The 20782-nt window shown below is 34.6% G+C and overlaps 1 protein-coding gene across 2 annotated transcripts; it reads right to left on the reverse strand.

The window, feature by feature from the left end:
* Positions 1-2873: 2873 nt before the first annotated feature.
* Positions 2874-17573, reverse strand: LOC128990768 (high-affinity choline transporter 1-like). 2 transcript variants are annotated; one of them, XM_054413338.1, is made up of 12 exons: positions 17500-17573; positions 12076-12277; positions 11565-11672; positions 11222-11377; positions 10603-10751; positions 7673-7822; positions 6961-7090; positions 6275-6366; positions 5987-6109; positions 5181-5284; positions 4507-4637; positions 2874-4012 (listed from the first exon to the last, which is right to left on the reverse strand). In XM_054413338.1, the coding sequence occupies exons 2-12, from the start codon at positions 12236-12238 to the stop codon at positions 3579-3581; spliced, it is 1740 nt and encodes a 579-aa protein (XP_054269313.1). In that variant the 5' UTR covers positions 12239-12277; positions 17500-17573; the 3' UTR covers positions 2874-3578. The 2 variants fall into 2 exon arrangements, with proteins under 2 accessions (XP_054269313.1, XP_054269322.1); XM_054413347.1 differs by lacking the exon at positions 17500-17573 and adding an exon at positions 16141-16240.
* Positions 17574-20782: the final 3209 nt, after the last annotated feature.

Genomic DNA, 20782 nt, shown 5'->3' on the forward strand with positions numbered 1-20782 from the left:
TTTACCTGGAGGCTTGTACTGTAGGCCCTATCACTTAAAATACCCCCGCCGCAGCAAACCTGCAGACTAAGCGAATTTCCATTAACCTGATTAGATTTACACTAAAATGCCTCCATAAAAATAGCACATTTATTTCCTGTTTAAATAGAATTAGTTTAACGAGTACTTAGGTTTGCTTCAACAGGGAGGGTGAAAAAGATTTTTTTTATAAAATGATAATAGTTTAGTAAGAAATAAAAGTATTTTCCAAAATCGATCAAAATATGTTCATAAACAAGCAAACTACAACAGTTGACTTATTCTCCATAAGAATAACATGGGAATTTTAAAATTACAATTTTTTTGAATTTTCTCCGTAACAATTAGCCGCATAATAACGCTTCAATATACTAAATTATTTGTTTTTTTAAGCTCTACAAAATGGTTTAAAAAGTAATTGTGAAATTTTGTGTTTTAAGGGTCAAAAATGGGAAAAACCTATTTTTACCCCATAAAACCCCCCATAAACCCCCGTTCCCATAGTCCGATCATGCTGGTTCGCGAACTCAGTCAAGTTTATCCCGCCTTACACCTTCAAACCAAATGTTATCAAAATCGGACAAAAATTACTCAAGTTATCGTGTGGATGGACACATATATATATAGTTGTACTTATTTACTTAAATATATAATATATATATATATATATATATACTAGCTGTGTACCCGTTCTACGCACGGGGATCTTATAGTAATCAGTTGAAACCTTCTTATATAAAGAACAGCAGTTGGTTTGCATATTTTCAGATATGCTGGCCAAACTATTTATTATAGGTACATAACTTCATTTTATGTCGTTTGTTGTTGTTCCGGATCGGTATGACAATCAATAAAAGGCTAAATTACCTGTGTCCGCTGGTCGATCCTAATGTATCCTATTACAGGAGATGCATTTCGGCGAAATTAAATCGCCATCATCAGTCCTAAAGGTCTTGAGCTTCCCCATTAGGTGCGTCTTGGAGTTTTTGAAACACATACACGAACTGTACACTTATACACATGACGAATAAAACATAAATACACAGTAGGCCTACTTTAATTTTTACTATAGACAAGTAGACGCGCGTCGGTCGTGTGCCGAGTCTCGACTGAAAACGCTCATTTAAAAAATGTAAGTTTCCCAGCAATATACAACACTGATTCAAGGTCTATTTCCCGGTTATCAAAACTCAAGAACAATTTTATACACAAAGAATCTCTATTTTCATTTACTGTTACCCTACATATTATTGCACTTGCGATTAATTAAATCCGTTATGTAAGGAAAAACGTTTTTTTATCTTAATTGGTTTGGATTTGCTTTCAAAACGTGATCGGAAATGGTTGCGGTATTTGTAAACAACATTCAATGTAAACATATCAGTGACAGCTAGAAGAAATAATCTTGATTTGAACAGCTGTTCGTTATTTCATAGAAGAATATGTGCTAAACATTGGGAGAAAACTTTACAAAAAATCGCACAAAATTGGGTTTTTAAACATCCGTTATTTTATTTACAAAGTGGTGACGCCATATTTTAATGGCTAAAGACAATTTCACCAATCCAGTGAATACATTAAAATGATTTGGAACTTGATAGGTACTCTCGTTTTTTAGGAGTAGGCCGCGTAAAATGGCTCTTGGGTCGTAACAGACATGAAGACAGACAGAAATTTAGATGAGACTTGTTTCGGTTTCTCTAATGTATAAAACGTAATAATAACCTAAAAGTTTATGATTCTGAGCAATGTACAGACAAAACTCTAATTTTATTTATATAGATATATAAAAATTTGAACGAATTGTGTTTTTGGCCTCTGAAAAAAAAAAAAAAAATATGATTTGCTCGGCTATTAATCAGCAGATAACCGGTTTGATCCTGAGAACATTTTGGGAACTAAACTCAGCTGTATTTGATCACTTAGCTTGTAATAAATGGTCTTGTCTATATGAACCAGCTGATCTTGGCTAGTACCAAAGCTGCCAGCTTATTCATTCAACACTTATTACTGTTCTTCACCTTAAAGGCAGCTCCAGACATGCGCCATTCACCAATCACCGAGCAATAACTCGCCGAAGTGAACAAATATTTGATATTCCCGAATCGAACAGTTGCTCAGAAAACAACACATGTGTGTAGAAGTCTAGGTACTCGTTAATCGGCGAATAGCAAGACAACTAGATGGCCGAACGTCAAACATTTCTTGCTTGGCGAATGGCACATGTCTGGAGCCGCCTGGTTACCTACCCTGGTTGGCATCATAAAAGTTTAATCGAATCTATCATTTAACACCATAAGTAAATAAATTTCAGCACTCCTGAGGGTAGTAATACTAATAAAGTCACAGTAACAAGTAAGAACAAACAGTTCTAATAATTTATTGTATAAAACATTTGTTGCACTGTACAAAACTGCTAACAAAGATTACGATTCACCTGCATCGTGGATATGTTACTCTAAGCTGCTCAATATTTACAGTAGAACCTCTCAAGTTTATATTTTGATAAAAACCACTAAAATGGTAACTTTGTTTCATCCCGTTTAAAGACTTGATATTTGCAGACAATATTCCAAAATTCAAAGTTTCTTTACATGTTTCTAAAATCAAAATTTTATTCATTTAGCTTTTATAATTCAACCATTTATGCGATCCCAGTGAACTATTTTTGGCGAATGAAAGTTTTCAAAGTTTTTAATTGAACCTCCCGCAACAGAACACTCAACTCGTGTCCGCCGCAACACCGCTTCGCTAATCTTTTGGTGATGTGAAGAAACAACAGTGATTAACAAACACTTGAAAATATTTAAATGTATTTTTGTAATTTAGTGTAACACTGCCGCACCTGTGGAAAAATTCACATTCATTATTTAATATTTGGACTTTGAGAACACAAGGTAACCAACAAAAAATGTAGGTACCTAACTTATTCATGAATGTTTTAAGTCATATTCAAGTTTCCACTTTTTGAGCTAAGGCTTTGTCACCTGATTTTTTTTTTAAAGTTTCTATTTTAAGCTTTTGAGAAAAATTGTATAGATTTGCAGAGCCGCTTTAATAAATGAGCATGGTGGGCCCGGGCCCAGGGGCGTAAGAGTTTTTAGGTTTGTCGGGGGAGCAAGAAAGAGAAAAATTCGCCCACAAGTTGGTGGAGAGGGGTGTAACTATTTCTCGGGCCCATTGGGCATCACATGCAAACCGCGGACCTGTCGGTTTGGTTCCATGGAGGCTTAGCTGAAAATGGTATAGCGTGTTTGTTCACGTTTCAATGATTGGGTGGATTTATTCTTCATTGCTATTTTGATTAATTTTTAAATGATTATATTGGTTATACAAATTTTGTAAAATTCTATAAACTAAATTGTTCCCTCCCAGCGGTCTATCACCACTGGTAGTAAGTGTATTAAGATCAGATTTAGCTGTTTTTGTATTGGATTTTGTAAGACTTTTTTTCAAACAAGGATAATATCCTCAATAAAAAACTGGCTTAAAGCTCCTTCTTCAAATTAAAATACAAACACAGTTCTTAGATTTGAAACGCGAGGTTCTACTGTTGTCAATTAAAATTTACTGACAGAAGGAGTTTCCGAAGACACTGAAGCTTGGTTCGTCAGTTCGCTTCGGTCTCTTTTCATCAACAAACTGTCGTCATCGTTGCCACTAAGTAGACCCTCGCTGGCTTGGCTGAGACGTTTGCCTACCATCGCGTCGTGTAGCGCTTTGTTCGTCCGTCCCTTGTTTGGATCCTTGTATCGTTGCTCTCGATGTTCAGTCCTCGTCAGGTGGCAATCAGGAAACGCCATTAAAATATCCCACCGGTCGGCTGATAGCGTGCCGGACTCAAACAACCACCGAGTTACAGCACTGACAACCACATGGGTAACTATTGCACACACCATTGCTAACGTTCTAAACGGGAATCTTTGTGTGTTTGTCTCACTGTCAAAGTACGGATAACTGATCACAGGGTCTAGACCAATGTCTTTCTCCCCACCTGAAAAAAAAACTAATTATGTTTTTGTCTCATAAAGTTCAGTAGTTAAGAGTGTGTATGGCTGAGGGTGTTGATATAGAATAATTGTTTATCTTATTTTAGAGTAAGTTTTATTTGTGTGCTCTACTCTTTTAAGTAAGTAGATTGCAAATTGCAACAAAAAAATTTGTGGTAAATATCAAAATGCACTGTACATACTTACAGTGGTGGTTCTACGAACTTATCAAGTAGAGGGAATCAAAAAAGGGCTACAAAAAAAGAGGGGGGTTCAAGGGGTCTTCCCTAGAAAATTTGCTATTTTTAAAGCAGTTTGATTACATTATAAAACCGATTTAAACTTCTTGAATTGTATTGTAAAAACCTCTGTTATGTTTTTAGGACAAAATATAAATTTCAAATTTGTTGATTTTTCAAATAGTTTAAATTCTATGTCAATGGCGTAGATAGACCAGATAAAGATCCTCAAGGGTGTCAAAGTATAGAAGTATACAAACCAAGGACTCGTAGAGTCAGCCCGACAGCGTAAGAGGCGAGACAGCCGTAAGTAGTGACTCCTCGACTCCAGTGAACTACGAGTAGTAACTGGGGAAACAGAATGACATACACCAGGTCTGAGCACAGGTACCTGTCATGGAACAAGATGGAAATAACTAAATGGCAAACAAAACACATTGAAAATAACACTAACAATAACAATAATATTCAGTCATACGAGATAAAGGCTAGAATTTTGCATATAGCACTTCTGGAAAAACTATTTCTTGTAATCTTTGGAATAAAAAGAAAGTAAGTTTAATTTCGGAAATACCTCAAAGAGTATTTTTGTGAATGATCAAAGCCATATGTTTAGTTGTGAAAAAAGAAGTTGAGTTGTGAGTTTGAATTTTGTAGAAAAAGTGTTTGTGATGAGTGACCCTCAAGAAGATTTGATTTTAGCATCAAATGCAGTTTAGGTTTATTTATTAGGATGTAAAAAAAAACGGGACCCTATCCTCCAATACACCACACTACAGCCACATACAATACTGACCCCCTAAAAGTACACCAACCTAGCTTTATATAGGTCAGCACAACAATTTATTGTTTTAGAAGACTCCCAGCCTACTTGCACAGCATTGCTAAATGCTGTATTTTCACATTATTTGAACCCTCCTATTACAATACTTACGACAAGTAATAAATACTGCCAACAGAGATGGCGATCGCTGCGGAGAGGTAGGATATTACGATGGTTGCGAGCCTCATAATCCACATTACCTCCTTCTCAGACGCCTTCAACAAATAAACAGTCACAGTTTAGTCCTGACTACTGTACTTCCGCAGTCAGACAGGTTAAATTATGCAGTACTGTATAAGATATTTAAACATATAATAAATAGTAACTGTGTACTCATCTTGTTTTTTTCAGTAAACTATCTTGTATTTTTATTAGTGAACCATGGAATGTTGATACAGTGTTGCCCTGCTTGAATCTTTCTTCTATGTTCCGTTGAGCCCTAACGTTACAAGATATCTACTACGAACTAAACATTCCTTGACAGGCAATCAATTACTTAACGTTTGGATTTTTACTTAATAGACCAAGAAGTGTGATTTTTAGCTTAAACTGAATAAGATTGTTCGCTTAATGACCGTTCTCAATCACCTGCAGACAGGGTCAGATGAAAATCAAACAATACAATCTCTACTACACTATTTAGTGGGGATCGAGCTGATCTATAGTGGTAGAGCTAAGGAGTCTGAAGTCCCGGGTTCAAATCCCGAATCCCGTCAATGGATATTATTGTGATAATGCCGCAACTCTCTTGGACTAGTCTATTAATGTGTAAAACAGTTCCAGGCTAGAATCTAGCGTCCTATGATTAGGATGTGAAGGTGAGGCATAAAAAATAAATAAACTAAAAAACTATACTTTTTAGTATATTATTTTTCATTGAAACATTGGCAAATAATGAGGACTCAACATTTACTTACCGTTGGTCTGAATGTCCATTTGTAGATGTTACGAGTAAACATGGCCGCTGATGCAAGAATACTTGAGTCGGCTGAAGACATGACTGCGGCTGAAACTGAGCCCAGCCCGAAGAATGACACCCACTGAAAAATTACTGTAGACATTAGTGCAATATATAGAGATTAACAAGGAAGATCTTTTGGAATAAGGGTGATTCAATAACTTTTTCTTTGCAAACAATCAGATATGAAAGTTTTTGCCAAGGAGAAAATTTATAAGATTGTAAAATGATGCAATTTATTACTCACATGTGGAGTAAGGTGTCGCAAAACTCTTGGCAAAATGACATTGGCATCGTTCAATGTCATGTTTCTGTTGAACCCTTCAACGTGTGTCCAATCTGGAAATTCACTTTGGTTACTGACAGTGCAAATACAATAGTTTTACAACAATACAAGTACACAGAACCCAGAATCCTATGGTAATGTATTTTACTAAAGCTTAAACACAATAGAAAGTGCTCACTACAACTCCCAAATAACATACACCCCCATCAAAAAATCAAACATCTTGTACTTGTTTGAAAAATGTCTGTTTATGCTGCTTTTAAGAGGGGAAAACAGGTTAAAAGTATAGGGCGAATCAAAAGGTTTCAAGTTTCAAGATTCTTTTACACCAATAATAAATACTTATCCAATTGAGAAAGAACGCAAGTCATGGTTTTGTTTGAAATATCTCAATGTAGTAGGGAACCCTTTGTAAAGTTGGAAGAAAACTGGTTATAAACAATGTTCCAAACTTTTATGAACAGCCACCGTCTAAAGTATTACTTTACAGGTATATTTTATGACTGAAATTGTTTTCTGAAGATTAGCTGCTGTCTTACTCTGTTCTGAATAGATTAAGTTGGTTTTTTTCTCTCAAGAAAATACTAATACAAATCTTCTACAAAGTAATAAATAGTTATACTTTTTAAGCTACAATATTTATTTACCAGTTCCTAAGGCAATGACTCCAAACAGTAAGGCTGGTATACCCATGAGTAGACATCCCACCATTGACCAGAAAGCTGTTTGTTGAGCCATTTTTGTTGTTCGTATTGCTAGCACTCTCTGGAAGTAGCCCTGAAAAATGTTTATAAAAATACATTAGGTTTTGTAAATTGTAATGTTTGTATTAATAATAACTTTTTAATGAATTTGTTTCATAACGGTACCTACACATAGTGATTGGTTTAGGTGGGATTTTTTAAATTAATCTGTGGTGCATATTTATTTTGTTTTTGCTGTATAAGATTGTTTTTTACCACAGAAGGCAACTAAGACAGATCACACAAATGGTCACGGGCCAACATTCAACCACACCTGCAACGCTTGAGGATCTATAATGGAGATACTGCATGTAGGAAATGTGAGCAGTCCGAGGAGATAGCAGATCATCTACTCTATGACTGTACAGCTGTGTATGAGGTAAGATCAATGACTCTTGGAACCATGACAAAGGGCAGACACTTGCCAAAGAAGAAACCATAGACAGGATGCTCTAATTCATTTGGCAACTCAAGTTTGATGGCGTCTGAGGCACCAAACGAGATCTTTGGATCCAAACTGAGCGCACATGTGCCTCTGTGGCTGATGTAGGAACTTCCGATTCAATGAATTAATTGACTCTTCACTAAATATTTAAAAGATAGTCTTCCTACTAACCTGCCACGGTATTCCCCCGAAGATGAGCAGTAGAAGTCCGTCCAGCCAGATTCCAATGTCATTCTTCTCCACATGTCCCAGCCACGAGGAGTTGACCATGGCTTGATGGCTGACTTGCGGGTGGTAATAGGCAAAGGGCGCTGACACTACCTTCAAATATTGAAATGTTTGTAAATAAAATTACACTTTGTACCGATTTTGTTGTAAAAAGGCAACAAATCAATACAGGGTAACGCGAAGAACAGTCAGCTGGTTTAAACAATAGATCAGTATAGACCAGAATGCACCACGCACTAAAGCAGGAGAGGGGAGAAGTCTAGCCGGGTGGTCATTTGCTCCCACGAGTGGCCAGTTCCTATCCAAATCTCATCGTAACTAGTTCGGTAAAATTGTTTTTCGTTCGTGGAAATTAAATTCATCTCGCGGCGTTTGGTCGGGCAATCTTAAATTTCCTTAAAGTCGTACAGCCTATATCCCTAAGGGATATAATTGCCCCGCGATTGGAAATTAGAATCAGTGTCATTGTCAAAAAGTGAAAAAGTTCGTTACCGGCCAACGCAGTTCCGCCATTTGAAAATTACACGTTCGTTTCACGAGTTCAATTCATCGCGTCTTGTAGAATACCGGCTAGTTACATTTCCCAATCCCTTCCCCTTTATTTGTGTTATATTTGTGGACGTCCAAACTGTAAGTAATTTGTGTTATTTATTTGTTAATTTAAGATTTCAGTGAGTCGCACTTTTGTAAATTTTTCCTGTCTTGTTTTGTCATTTCATGTAGAATAAGCACATGTTCACAGGTTCGAATTCAAATCACTGATTTTCATATCCATTCACATTGTAGCAATCCGCTTTATTAATTAGATTGTAATAATCCTATAGTATTAAGAATAAATAGGTGAAAATGTTTTTATAGGGCAATTCAGTGTTATTTAATAAGATTTTTATAGTGTTGGAATTTTTACACAGAGTCATTGTTAGTTTTCATTGTTGAGCAAATGGTACAATTCCTTTAAAGAGTGTCACAGTCAGCATCTTTTGGGGGAAATAAATTATTATCAGAGGAGGGAGCAGGTAGCTGGTTCGATTGATACGGAAGTGTTGTTGGAGGTTGTGCCAGTTTGAACATAGATGAACCACCAAAGTACCAAATTAGCTATAAAATAATAAAGCAACATTCTGATAAACATTACTACGATTGAATACAATATTGTTCAATCAGTTGGACTGCGAGACGACCTTCGTTTTTAATCGTTGGCCAACGAAAGGATTTGCTTGGTACAGGTCATCTCAACTATTAGATTAAATACCACTCTTCCATTGATACTTTCGAGATCGGTGTGAAACCGCACCATACCTCCCCTTTGATAAATCCATTCAGCAGTTTCAATAAATTTCCAACTGATTGTGTATCTCAAGGTCATTTTTATTTAAAAGAACACAACAACGACTGTAAACTGAAACAAGTGTATTTATTAAATTCTGTGCAATAAATTCAAATTGTTACTCACTTTTAGTTCTCAATAACCTTGGTATTTTAGTATATGCAATAGTATTTAATTGATAAACGAAAGGTAATTCAGTAAATCATAAGCCACTACAAAAGATTCACCTTTTAAGTGCAACACTAGTCACTAGTGTAGTAGTGAGCAAGTAAATTCAGTGTAGAATTAAGACTGGTAAATTGATCTCATTAAAGGTATTACTTTTTTGGAAGAACTACAAACAGTGCCAGGGGCGTCCCCTAAGGACCTTTGGGGAATATTTATATTTTGCAGGGTCCACTCATATTTTTCAATAACATCAAGCTTCCACTGCCAAAAAGCTCTGTCTGATATTTTTATTTTCTAGAGTTCTTCCAACCTAGGGGCAACCAACATTTGTAAAGAATTCATTAAAGAGCATTGCAAGGAGTAAATATATTTAAATATAACATTTAAATATATGAGAGTCTAAGTTTGAGTTGCTTTTCTTTTTTTCTTTACAACTTTTGTAACTGTTTTAAATGTTACATTTATCTGGTACAATTTAATAGACTCAATTTTTTGGATCTCAGGTTTAGACTTCGGTAAGCTCTGTCAGGCCAGTCATGTATGAGTGTGACTAACTCATATGAAGCTTTTGTTCATACTTATACGCAAAGAACAAAAATCACTGCTTTCTGGCTAGAGCTATTTTGGTACTTACATAAAGATGGGGAGATAATATTCCTCCTTTATAGTATCTACTGGAGTTTACTAATACACATATTTGTTGTTCTTCAAACTTTTCCACTCATGATTGTACTAAGTTATAATGGATAAGACTTAAATTTGCTTGAAAGTCGGTTCTCAGGATATAACTTCGCGAGGGGGAGGCGGGTTGCCATTGTATTGAATTTTGAATAACATGTTGATTTTGGACCAATGCTTACAATTTTTAAACTAAAAAGGTTCTTTAAGTGAGGCATTATTCATTTTTGAAAATTTTGTAGACTTCAGTCACCATTATTATGGTCTGGTGTATCCATGACTCATCATATACAGTTAGACATACACACTTAGCAAATGCAATCAAAACCTGAAAAACATCCCGCTTCTTCGGGTTAGGAAACCTTGCGATTGTTGTCCCGCACACGTTGGGGTTAGGTGTTTGACCCACATGCATGACAAAAATCAAGTTTTTCTACCCTGAAGTGAGGTTTTTTGGGTTCCACAAAACGTCGGACTTGATCCCCATGGACGATTTTGTGTGTGTCTAAATGTATATAACAAATCCTGGATATACCAGACAAAATAGGAGGTGAATACAACCCACAACAATTTCACAAAATGAATGCTAAATTAATATAAGAATGCTTATCAAACAATTATATGGTGTGAACAAATATTAAGTACAAAATCACTTAAGTCTAACAAATGTACACACTGCAGTATAGTCAATGCCACATACCAGCCCAAGTGTTATACACCCCAATTGCAGCACATCTGTGTAGGACACACTGTACATCCCCCCCACCACTGTGTATGCTGCAGCGAACGTCGCACTGGTCACTATACTGACTGTCATGTCCAGGTCCATGATCACCATCAGGGAGGTGCCTGAGACAAGAGAAATAATTGTTTTTCAGTCAAAGAGAGAAAGAGTCGTAAACACTTTGAGATCACTCATACCTGACATAACTGGGAAATTGCTGTTAACATTTCAAAAGCAAGTGCCTAAGTGAAAGAGAAACTGTTGTAAACGTTTATTTTAGGAAACCTGACAAATAGAGAATTTTAATTAATCGTGAACATTATTAGGGAGGTTCCTTACTGATAAAAATGTGATGAATTAAAGCACAAATAACACATGAACACACAATTTTTTAAGCTACTAGCTTCTTCTTCAGTAGTAGAATCTTTGTTCTTGGGGTGAGAACAAAACAATTTATGGAATATTGATGAAGACCAACATAGTCTAGATAGATAACAGCACCAGTGTCTAAATCTCTGAGAATAGTTAACACCTCTACTGAGCTGAAATTTTGGTTACTTTTGTGTCAGACTGTCAGAAAGCTCAATCCACTCACCCAGAGAGCTGAGTACAGCAGCACACCAGAAGAGATCTCCACACAGAGCCGGAAGAAACAACAAGCCTCCGACCCTGTTGCCGTACTTGAGCTGGAAAGGGTCCAACATCGTGACGTAGTTCGCCTCCCTCATGGGTTTGACAAAAAGTAACCCTCCTGAACATACAAACTCACAGTTAAAAGGAATCAGGATAGGATTTCATTTTGGCCCAAACAATGGGGTTATGTACATTGTAGATTACTTAAGTGATGAGATACATTTTTCCTACCAAACCTTGCTTATAACAATGCTACAGCTTTAAACAATACCTATAGCCATATAAATAAAACACTCATAACTTACCAAAAATAAGACTGAGGCTGTATCCAATGGGAACCTGACACCAGGCGAGTCCTCGGGAGAAGATTACTTCAGCTGTTCCGTTGATGTAACCTCCCCCAACCCATGTGGCTGAAATAGTACAAATACCTCGGTAACAGGAAAACACAGCTTTACATCAAATTAGTTTCTGAAACTTTCTTGACATGGCAATTACAATATAACAGTTACTGAAACTGTGATTGGCATAAGTGTCTTAACAATCAAAGTGTATTCAAAAGGTCACCAGCCAGTTGGTCCTGAGAAAAGTGAGTAGCTTTTGATGGTTCGAAACTGGACCCAACTGTCCTTAATCCTTGGGCTTTTGATAAACGATCCTGATTAATGAAACACAGCTGATCTTAGTCAGTAACAAAGAATCACACTCCAATCTACGCTCATCTTTCACTCATATTTGGGTTAAAATACACACCTAGGTTATATTATGATCTTACAGGTGTTGTACCTATGATTCGCTAAGTTTTGCCAACATTACCTATAAGAGTAAGGACTCCAACAACAAGTCCAAGACTCCTTCCAGCCAACATGATCTCTTCCTCGCCATGGTTCTTCTGCTTGGTGGATGCCCAGATACCAACTACCAACACAAGGAGGTAGAAGACAAGGATACCCGCTAGACCCACCAAGTAGACTCCCATCTTGGCTGCGATACTACACCATCTGGCTGAGTGACATTTCTGGAACACAATCATGAATGTCTGAGCCTTAAAATAAGTCTATGACTAAAACTGAACCAATCCTGGCCAGACCTAGGCCAGAGTTTTATCTGAACTTTGCTGGATTAGCCATAAGAGCACTCTAACTACGGTTTTGAGAAGAATTGGGACAGGACCAGAAGAGAATTGATCAAGAACATAACCAAAACTTCAATTAACTTTGATCTGAACCTTGATAAATTAGCCAAAGTAAACCAGAGAAGGATTAGCTCAGAATCTGGAGGTAGAAAATCGATATAGCCCCTGGGCTTGGGGGTGCCACACATGCTGATGGTTCATAGGGTAATGAAGTACAACATAAACAATATACCCTATAGAAAAAGGTAATAACTAATATAATATGCTATTATTAAGATTGAATTGACTTTTTAAGCGAATTTCCCACATAGGGAATATTAGCAAATTTCCCATATAGGGAATATTAGCGAATTTCCCATATAGGAAGTATTAGCGAATTTCCCTTACATTATACGGAATATTAGCGAATTTCCCATAAAGGGAATATTAGCGAATTTCCCATATAGGGAATAAGCTATTATTGTAGGTCTCATGGTAAGACAAGACCTAGATCAGGGACCAATTTACTTTTTCGTTTTGAGGTCCCCAGAGGCCAAAAACACCATCTGTTCAAATTTATGTAATATATATATAAGTCAGTTAGCGCGATAACTCGAGCAAAAATAATCTGATATTTTAATGAAATTGGTACGAACATTTAAACCTACGTTTATTTGAACGAGTTCGCAAACCAGCCTAATCGGACTATGGGAACGGGGTTTTGTGGGGTAAAAATGTAGGTATGTTTTCCATTTGTGAACCTAAAAACACAAAATATCATAATTTCTCTCCAGACCATTTTGCAGAGCTTAAAAAAAGAAATAATTGTGTATACCTATTGAAGTGTTGTTGTATGCCCAAAAGCTATGGAGATAATTTAAAAAAATTTAAATTAAAAAATCCCATGTTATTCTTATAGAGGATAACTCAGGATTCTTAGAGACAGCAGAGGACAGGCAGCGGTGGATGTGCATTGTTGGCGAGTCCAAAAATCACTTGGGATTTGTGTGGCCACAGGAGTATGTAAGTATGTTATTCTTATGGAAGATAAATGAACGGTTATAGTCTGCTTGTTTATTTATATATTTTAACCAAATTTGGAAATTTTGTTTATTTAATACTAAGCTATCAACATTGCAATAAAAAAACACACCTCAATATGTTCCCTGTAGCAGCAAACTTAAGTAATCACTAAAATTAATGTTATTTAAAAAGGAAATAAATCTGAAAATGTTTAGGGAATATTTTAGTAGAAATCCAGCCAGGTAAATGGAAATTCGCTTAGTCTGCAGGTTTGCTGTGGTGGGGGTATTTTGTATTTCATGAGTGTTTTTATGTTGCTAAAAGTATTTTAGAATCATATTTTTGGAGAGGTATTTTCTAGTAATATTTTATGGGATAGCATTTTATTTAATGTCTTTATTTTTATTGGCATTGTGTATAAGAGATTTAAACTGGAAGTTTGGATCCCTATCCAGCAAAGCCCAAAAGAGTGATGAATGCAAGCTTAATCAATAACTTGTATTTATATTGTTATCAATCATAAATGTAACTATAGACCACCATTATTTAAAATGTTACAAACACACGCAAACAGCTTGCAGAAATAGTATTCTTACGATATAAATAAGTATGCAACACATAGTATAAACTTGCAGTTCTAAAATGGGATTCCACAGTAACTTTAAGTTTAATCGTAATTTTTAACTATGCCACTAACTAACTGTTATCAATATTATCCATTACATTAGCCTAATAAAATCCACTTTAAAAATTATTTTAACTTGACACAAAAGTGAATACTGTAAGACTATAACACTTTTGTCAAAATAATACAGCTTTTTATTAATTTTTCTTTACTCAGAATTTATATTTCTTATAAAGTATACGTAAAACTGTAACTCGTAGAGCAATCAAGAAGACAAGCTAAGAACGCACTTATGTACCGCGGAGGACTCGTCTTTTCAAGCACCCGTTTTCCCTCCCCTAAAGTTGCGCTTTTCTTGCAGTCTTCGTTTATTTGCTTGGACCTCATTTGTTTCAAAGACCCTTTGTACGTGTGTTAACATTTCATTGTGTATGTCAATCAAATTTCTTGTATACGTTATGAATGTGATAAGTTATTACTTTTACGAATTAAAAACAAATTAGAATTGAGTTTATCGAGTCATTCTATTATTTAAATCGTTTAGTATATCTCCAAATTCAACTAGGTTGGAAAAAAATTAATGTCAAATTAAGTTTAGGTAAATAAATCGTTAACTAAGAAATATTATGTAATTAGATTTATATTACGTGTTACGTATAATTCAATTGGCAGATAAAAGTAGTGTAGATATTTTTCGGATACTGCTTTCTGCATAATACCATAAAGGACCAAGAACCCTAAATAAATTTGCCGAAAACCGATGGAAAAATAAAAAAGTTTTGATTGCCTCTAAAAATAAAAATAAATTCGTAGGTTTAACGACAAATTAAAGTTTTTACTAACCCGATTTTCTTAGCTTGCTGTATCAGGTAAGAAATACAGTGTATGTGCTGAACTTATTTGTTGTTTGCTAAAATATAAAATTATCACTATTCCTCAAGTCACTTTTACATCACAGCAATGCGATACCGGTAATATATTTTACAATAAATAAGTGACATAATATATAACATGGCTGTTTACTAAAACGACGAAATTACGAATTAAAATTTGTTTTAGTTGAAGAGAACGTAAAAATATAATGTCATATCACAAGCAATTTCAGCACATAGAGATGGGGTAAAGATAAATGTTTATTCTTTATGCATTTCTTTATTGTAGGGACAGTTCTTAAAAAACATTTCAAACGATAAACTATAAAACCAATCGTTTTTGTCAATTCAAATTTATATTTAGAAATACATATTTTTTATGATGGGCCTGAAAATTGTGATTACAAAGTAATATTACATTTTAATTACTATCCTGTTATTGTGAAATTAGTCGTTGTTCGCCATAGAAAATATAGCTAGTGAAATAACAATTTAATATTTAACACGGGCAAACACGTAGCTCGATTTTTTCCATATTTCCTCAATTTTAAATATTACTTGTGTGTCGGTAAAAGCTGTTATTTGTAAATAAACATTAAAGCTGTTCAATAAACAGAGAAAAACCATCAACACCATTTTAAATCATTAACAAGCTCCACATTACAGTATAAAATAATATTAAATTATCATTACTATCGTATTTGTGAAAATAATTGTTGTGCGATTTAAAGATTTTTCGAGCTCGTTTTTTACCATATTTACTCAATTTTAAATTTTACTTGTGAGTCAATAAATGTTGCTATTGATAAATAAACACCAAAACTGTTCAATTAACAGAGAATACCCAATTTTAAATAATTTTAATAAAACCTCCACATCACAATATACAAATTTAAAATATTTACACAAAATCTAGAAACTCAAAAATTGGTCTCTATTTCCAAACCCTTCACTTAGTTGCAACAATCCAATCAAAGCCTAATCATAATCCTTTTTCGGATTAATTACCTCAAGAAAATCAATGTGCTATCTTTAGCTCATTTCAATCTCACTTCCAATCCGAATGAAAGTGAGATCGGATGCTGAAGTTCGAAATTGAGTTTCCAAATTTTTTTGAAAACCCTAACAAAAATACATCATTAGATAAACAAATTAATTTATTATTTTTTTAATTAATTACATGTGACCGGCTTATATTTAGAGTTAAGTATAATAAATTCAAGGATAGGTTATGTGGAGATGCTTACCCAGACCACTGGTCCTGATTGTGGTCGATGCTGCAAAATGTGATGCGTCTGCGCCGGCTATGACGTCACCAGGTGCGTCAGCAGCTGAGTTTTACGCGTTTCGTGTGCTGAAGTTGTTAAGTAAATAAGACATGTGTAACAAGTATGTTACTCTTAACATGTTAAACCTTAACTGGATTCTTTTAACGTTTTTGCGTTGATGAAATGTAAATTGATGGTTAGTAAATTGTGTTGGAATCAAGGAGAGCATGTTAAATATAATACCTCTGTAACAGAAAGCATGACGACCAAGTCAATTTCCATTTGCCTGATCGGACATCAACTAAAATATTCACTTATGTTAGATTTAATTCACTATTTAAATTATTGCAAAGTGAGTACTTCGATTTTCTGCTACAAGGAACGATAATAATGATTTTTTACTTAAATGCTTATAGCTTTGTAAAAAATCAATTTGTTTACCAAATTTGATCAACATATTAATCTATAACCAAGTAAACTGAAATAGTTCATTTACTCTCCTTAAGAAAACATGGGAGTTTAAAATTTATAGTTTCTTTTTTACCTTTCTCCGTAAACATTAGACATACAACGACAATTCACTGTACTTAATTATCTGATTTTTGACCTCTAAAAATGGTTTGGAATGTTTTAAAAACAGCGAAATCCTAAATATTATATAATATATAAGGGTTAAAATTGTATATAGGCTATAATTTTAAGGGTTAAAAATGGTAAACCCACATTTTAACCCCGTAAACCTCCCCCCCCCCCCCATAAATCCACAGTCCCATGGTCCGATCATACTGGTACACGTCTAAATATTTGTAGGTTTATACGACTGTACAGAATTTCATCAAAGTAGGTCTAAGTTGATTTTGTATTGAGTTATCGTGCTGACGGACATGTGTATAAATTTGAACAGATTGTGTTTTGGTCTCTGAGGACTTCAAAACAAAAATTAAAATGATCCCGGAGCCAGGTCTTACCTTGAGACATATACGGTAATAGCTTATTCTTTATATGGAAAATTCGCTAAAAGCTATTTAAGAGTTTTTTTTTCAAATCAGACGGAAACTACTTCACGTCATATATTATAACAAGCGAATGTTTCTTCAAAGCTAAACAATTTTTTATAACAGGAAAGTTCACTATTTAAAGTATGTTAATAATTTTTTTAGCTTCAAGGTTTGAAATATTGTTAAAATCATGCGACAATAAAGATTCTGAAGTAGGGAAGTTACTTTGTCACCAATTCTAATTTTTTCGCATAGTGGTAACGTAATCGCAAAAATGTCCCCAAAATCAACCATCTGGACTAAATTCCAAGAAACCATTTAAACATTGTTGAACTCTCACCAGATCAGCTGATCAGCTGACAGAAAGTGCAGTCCCGGAGACCACTTCACTTCCACTAGGCCACTACGGTTATCACTGCAATCTGGATTCTGCATCCCCCCTTCATTTACTCCCCCCTCTTTGTGTTGTACCCCGAACCCCAACTCATTTCGTCGTGACCCCTTTCATAGTAAAACCATTGCTACTTGAGTCACTCATGAATTGGCACTGTGTAATTTTGATATGCGTTCGTATAGTGATGGGCTTAGTTGAAAAACTTAACCAAGTCATTTTTATATTGACTGACGTGACGTTTTTTGCAATAACTTATTGATCAAAATTTATATGGGTGTTGTTAAATTAATATTTTGATAATATACTGTCAACATGACACGTATTCTATAGAATAATTGTTTATCGACGAATAAATATTAGTTGGACAACAAACAAAAAGTGTACCTGGTACCACTGTCTTATATATTTGTCCGTTAGCACGATAACTCGAGCAAAAATAATCCGATTTTGATGTAATTTGGTATAAACGTGTAAACCTACATTTATTCTAACGAGTTCGCAAACCAGCATGATAGGACTATGGGAACGGGGTGTTATGGGGGATTTATGGGGTAAAAATTGGGTTTTCCCATTTTTGACCCAAAAACATAAGATTAACGAGAAAATTTAAAAAAAAAATTGTAAATTTAAAATACCCATGTTATTCTTATGGAGAATAAGTAAACTGTTGTAGTTTGCTTGTTTATGAACATTTTGATCAATTTTGGAAAGTGCACTCATATCTTACTAAACTCATAACATTAAAAAAATAACAATTTTTTACCCTCCCTGTTGCAGGTGCTCGTTAAAATAATTATATTTATAGGGAATAAAAATGTGATATTTTAAGGAAACGTTTTTAGAGTAAATCCAATCAGGCAATTGGAAATTCGCTTAGTCTGCAGGTTTGCTGTGGCGGGGATATTTTTATAATATATTAAATCAGGTCTATATTCCCTGAAAATAGACAAATACAGATTACAATTACATCAGCATTGTATACATCCTAGCTTCGTAAAATGCGGATAAAAATATTTCTAGTTTCTAAAAACTTGAGTGGAACAATACAACCAGAGCAAAGCTATGTGGGACAAATCAGACTCTTATTCAAGACAACAGACTCAATCTAAATTGTCTTTCAATTGATACTAACCATCGGGTCGACACTAGTTGAGAGAAGAATGAAAATGTACAGCCGTCTCTCAGAAAATGTTGTGGTTTGTGTTCAACATCAATAGTGTCTCTTCCGACGATGTTGAGATGAAAGAATAGGTTACACATGTTGATTAACAATTTTATTAACGGTATTGGCAATCTGAGACGCATTTTCTCCCATTAGCCTTATCATGGTCAGAGGGGAAAAGTGTAGTATTTTATGGGGAAAATCAGAAAAGTTGAAATAACTCTTGAACAGTAATTTTTACAGCACTTTATACCATTCAGTTTAGAATCATAAGAAACACAAAATACAAAACTTTAACCAAAATCGGTCGAGCTTTTTCTAGAATCTCCGATTTTTACTTGTATATGAGGTTGCTACAGTGTATGGAGAAAGTATTATTTTCGTTGACATTTTTAAGTTTTGAGTTTTTAGAGGACATATTCGTTTTTGAAACGGGAAAATCACACAAGTTACAATAACTTTTGAACCGTAATTTTTACAGCAATGAGTTGTACCGTTTCGTTTTGTATTTAAAAGGACTACGACATGCTCGATTTCATATAAAATCGTTTGGAAAGTTTTTTTTAGAAAATTAAATTTTTTTCCCCGATTTTTATAGGGTTTTATAGGAAAAATATTTAGATCACAACAAAATATTAAAATTTCCAAAAATGTTAAATAAGCCTGGAGATACCATAAATTAGTGCACAAACCAAATTTCATCAAAATCGGACCATATGTGTAGTTTGTAGCTGTGCACACATACATACAGAAACACACGCATCACTTTAAAAAACCTTGTTTTTTGTTCAGGGGTACCCAAAACAAATATATCCAACTAAAACTGGAACTAAAAAATTTGACGAAAACAATACTTTCTCCATATGCATGTATTTATAGGGGGAGAAAATGAAAATCAGGTGGCAATGTAGTTTGCCTATCAATATTTTCAGTCAATCTTACAATGAAGAATCAAGATTAATGTACTGTATCTTGCCAATAGGTTACTAACCGACCATGCAGTACATTTAATCCAATTAAGGTTATTGATTGAATCAAATTAAATCAATATTTTGATATTACTATGGATGTTTTTCCCAGACTGAGAGATTGAAAGTGTCTCTAAAAATTGTTCAAGCTGTTTTCTTTTCCAAAAATGAAAAGTGCTGTTTCAAAACTAGTGTTTTTAATCGACTATTATGTTATAAGCTGTTTTGAACACCACTTTAAAAGATGAATAATATTTTGCAGGCCGAGGCCAAAGATCTTTAAACTTGTGATGTGGATCAGTTAGTTGGCAAAAACATTTACAGTTTCTGTACAACACTGTCATATTCAGTAGGGTCTACCACGTTAAAGTGGTAACTTCATGAGAGAAGCGAGCTGTTCTTTTGGGAGAGCGTGTTGTTCGGTCCCAGATGTTCCTGGTAAAAACCCCGCCAATCAATAATGGATTTCAGCTAATCATATGATGCCACAATCCTCTAGGCCTAGCCTAAAAATGCGAACAGTTCAGAGCTAGAGCCTTATCGTCGAAGGACGTAAAGGTGAGAAATAAAAAGGAGAAAGTGGGAACTTAATTATCCACAATGTTTTCCTTGACTAGCCACCAAAATCTTTATCATTCAATAAATAAGACTCAATAACACTCAATAAGAATTTATTGATGCCATTAAACTTATTACGGTAATAGGCAACATCGAACAGTATAACAAAATTTTGTGTATGAAGCATTTTTTTGTGTTTTAACTTAGATACTACTTTATTCAAATGACATTAGTAGCTTACTACAGTGTAAAAGGCGTTTGTTTTTTAGAATGCCATTACATACGATTTTAAATTATTTACAGACAGAGCTCTAATTTCTAATGGTAACTTATTGAACAATAGATACTGTTGAAAATGGTAGCTTTTGACGGTGTTTTACTTAATCTAATATAAGGTGTAACAATATTGTGCTTAGTTCTAGTGTTGTGATTATGATTGCTGTAATGCATGGGAAAGTTAGCTAAACCTTCTTTTACATACATAAGGTTGAAAAATTTACAGTGATGGCAAAGTTAAAATATTGAGCTGTTTTTTTTTTGT

This window comes from Macrosteles quadrilineatus, unplaced genomic scaffold (assembly GCF_028750875.1).
Source record: "Macrosteles quadrilineatus isolate MER2022 unplaced genomic scaffold, UCM_ALF_1.0 Scaffold_1__1_contigs__length_201487025, whole genome shotgun sequence".
Classification (NCBI taxonomy): Eukaryota; Metazoa; Arthropoda; class Insecta; order Hemiptera; family Cicadellidae; genus Macrosteles; species Macrosteles quadrilineatus.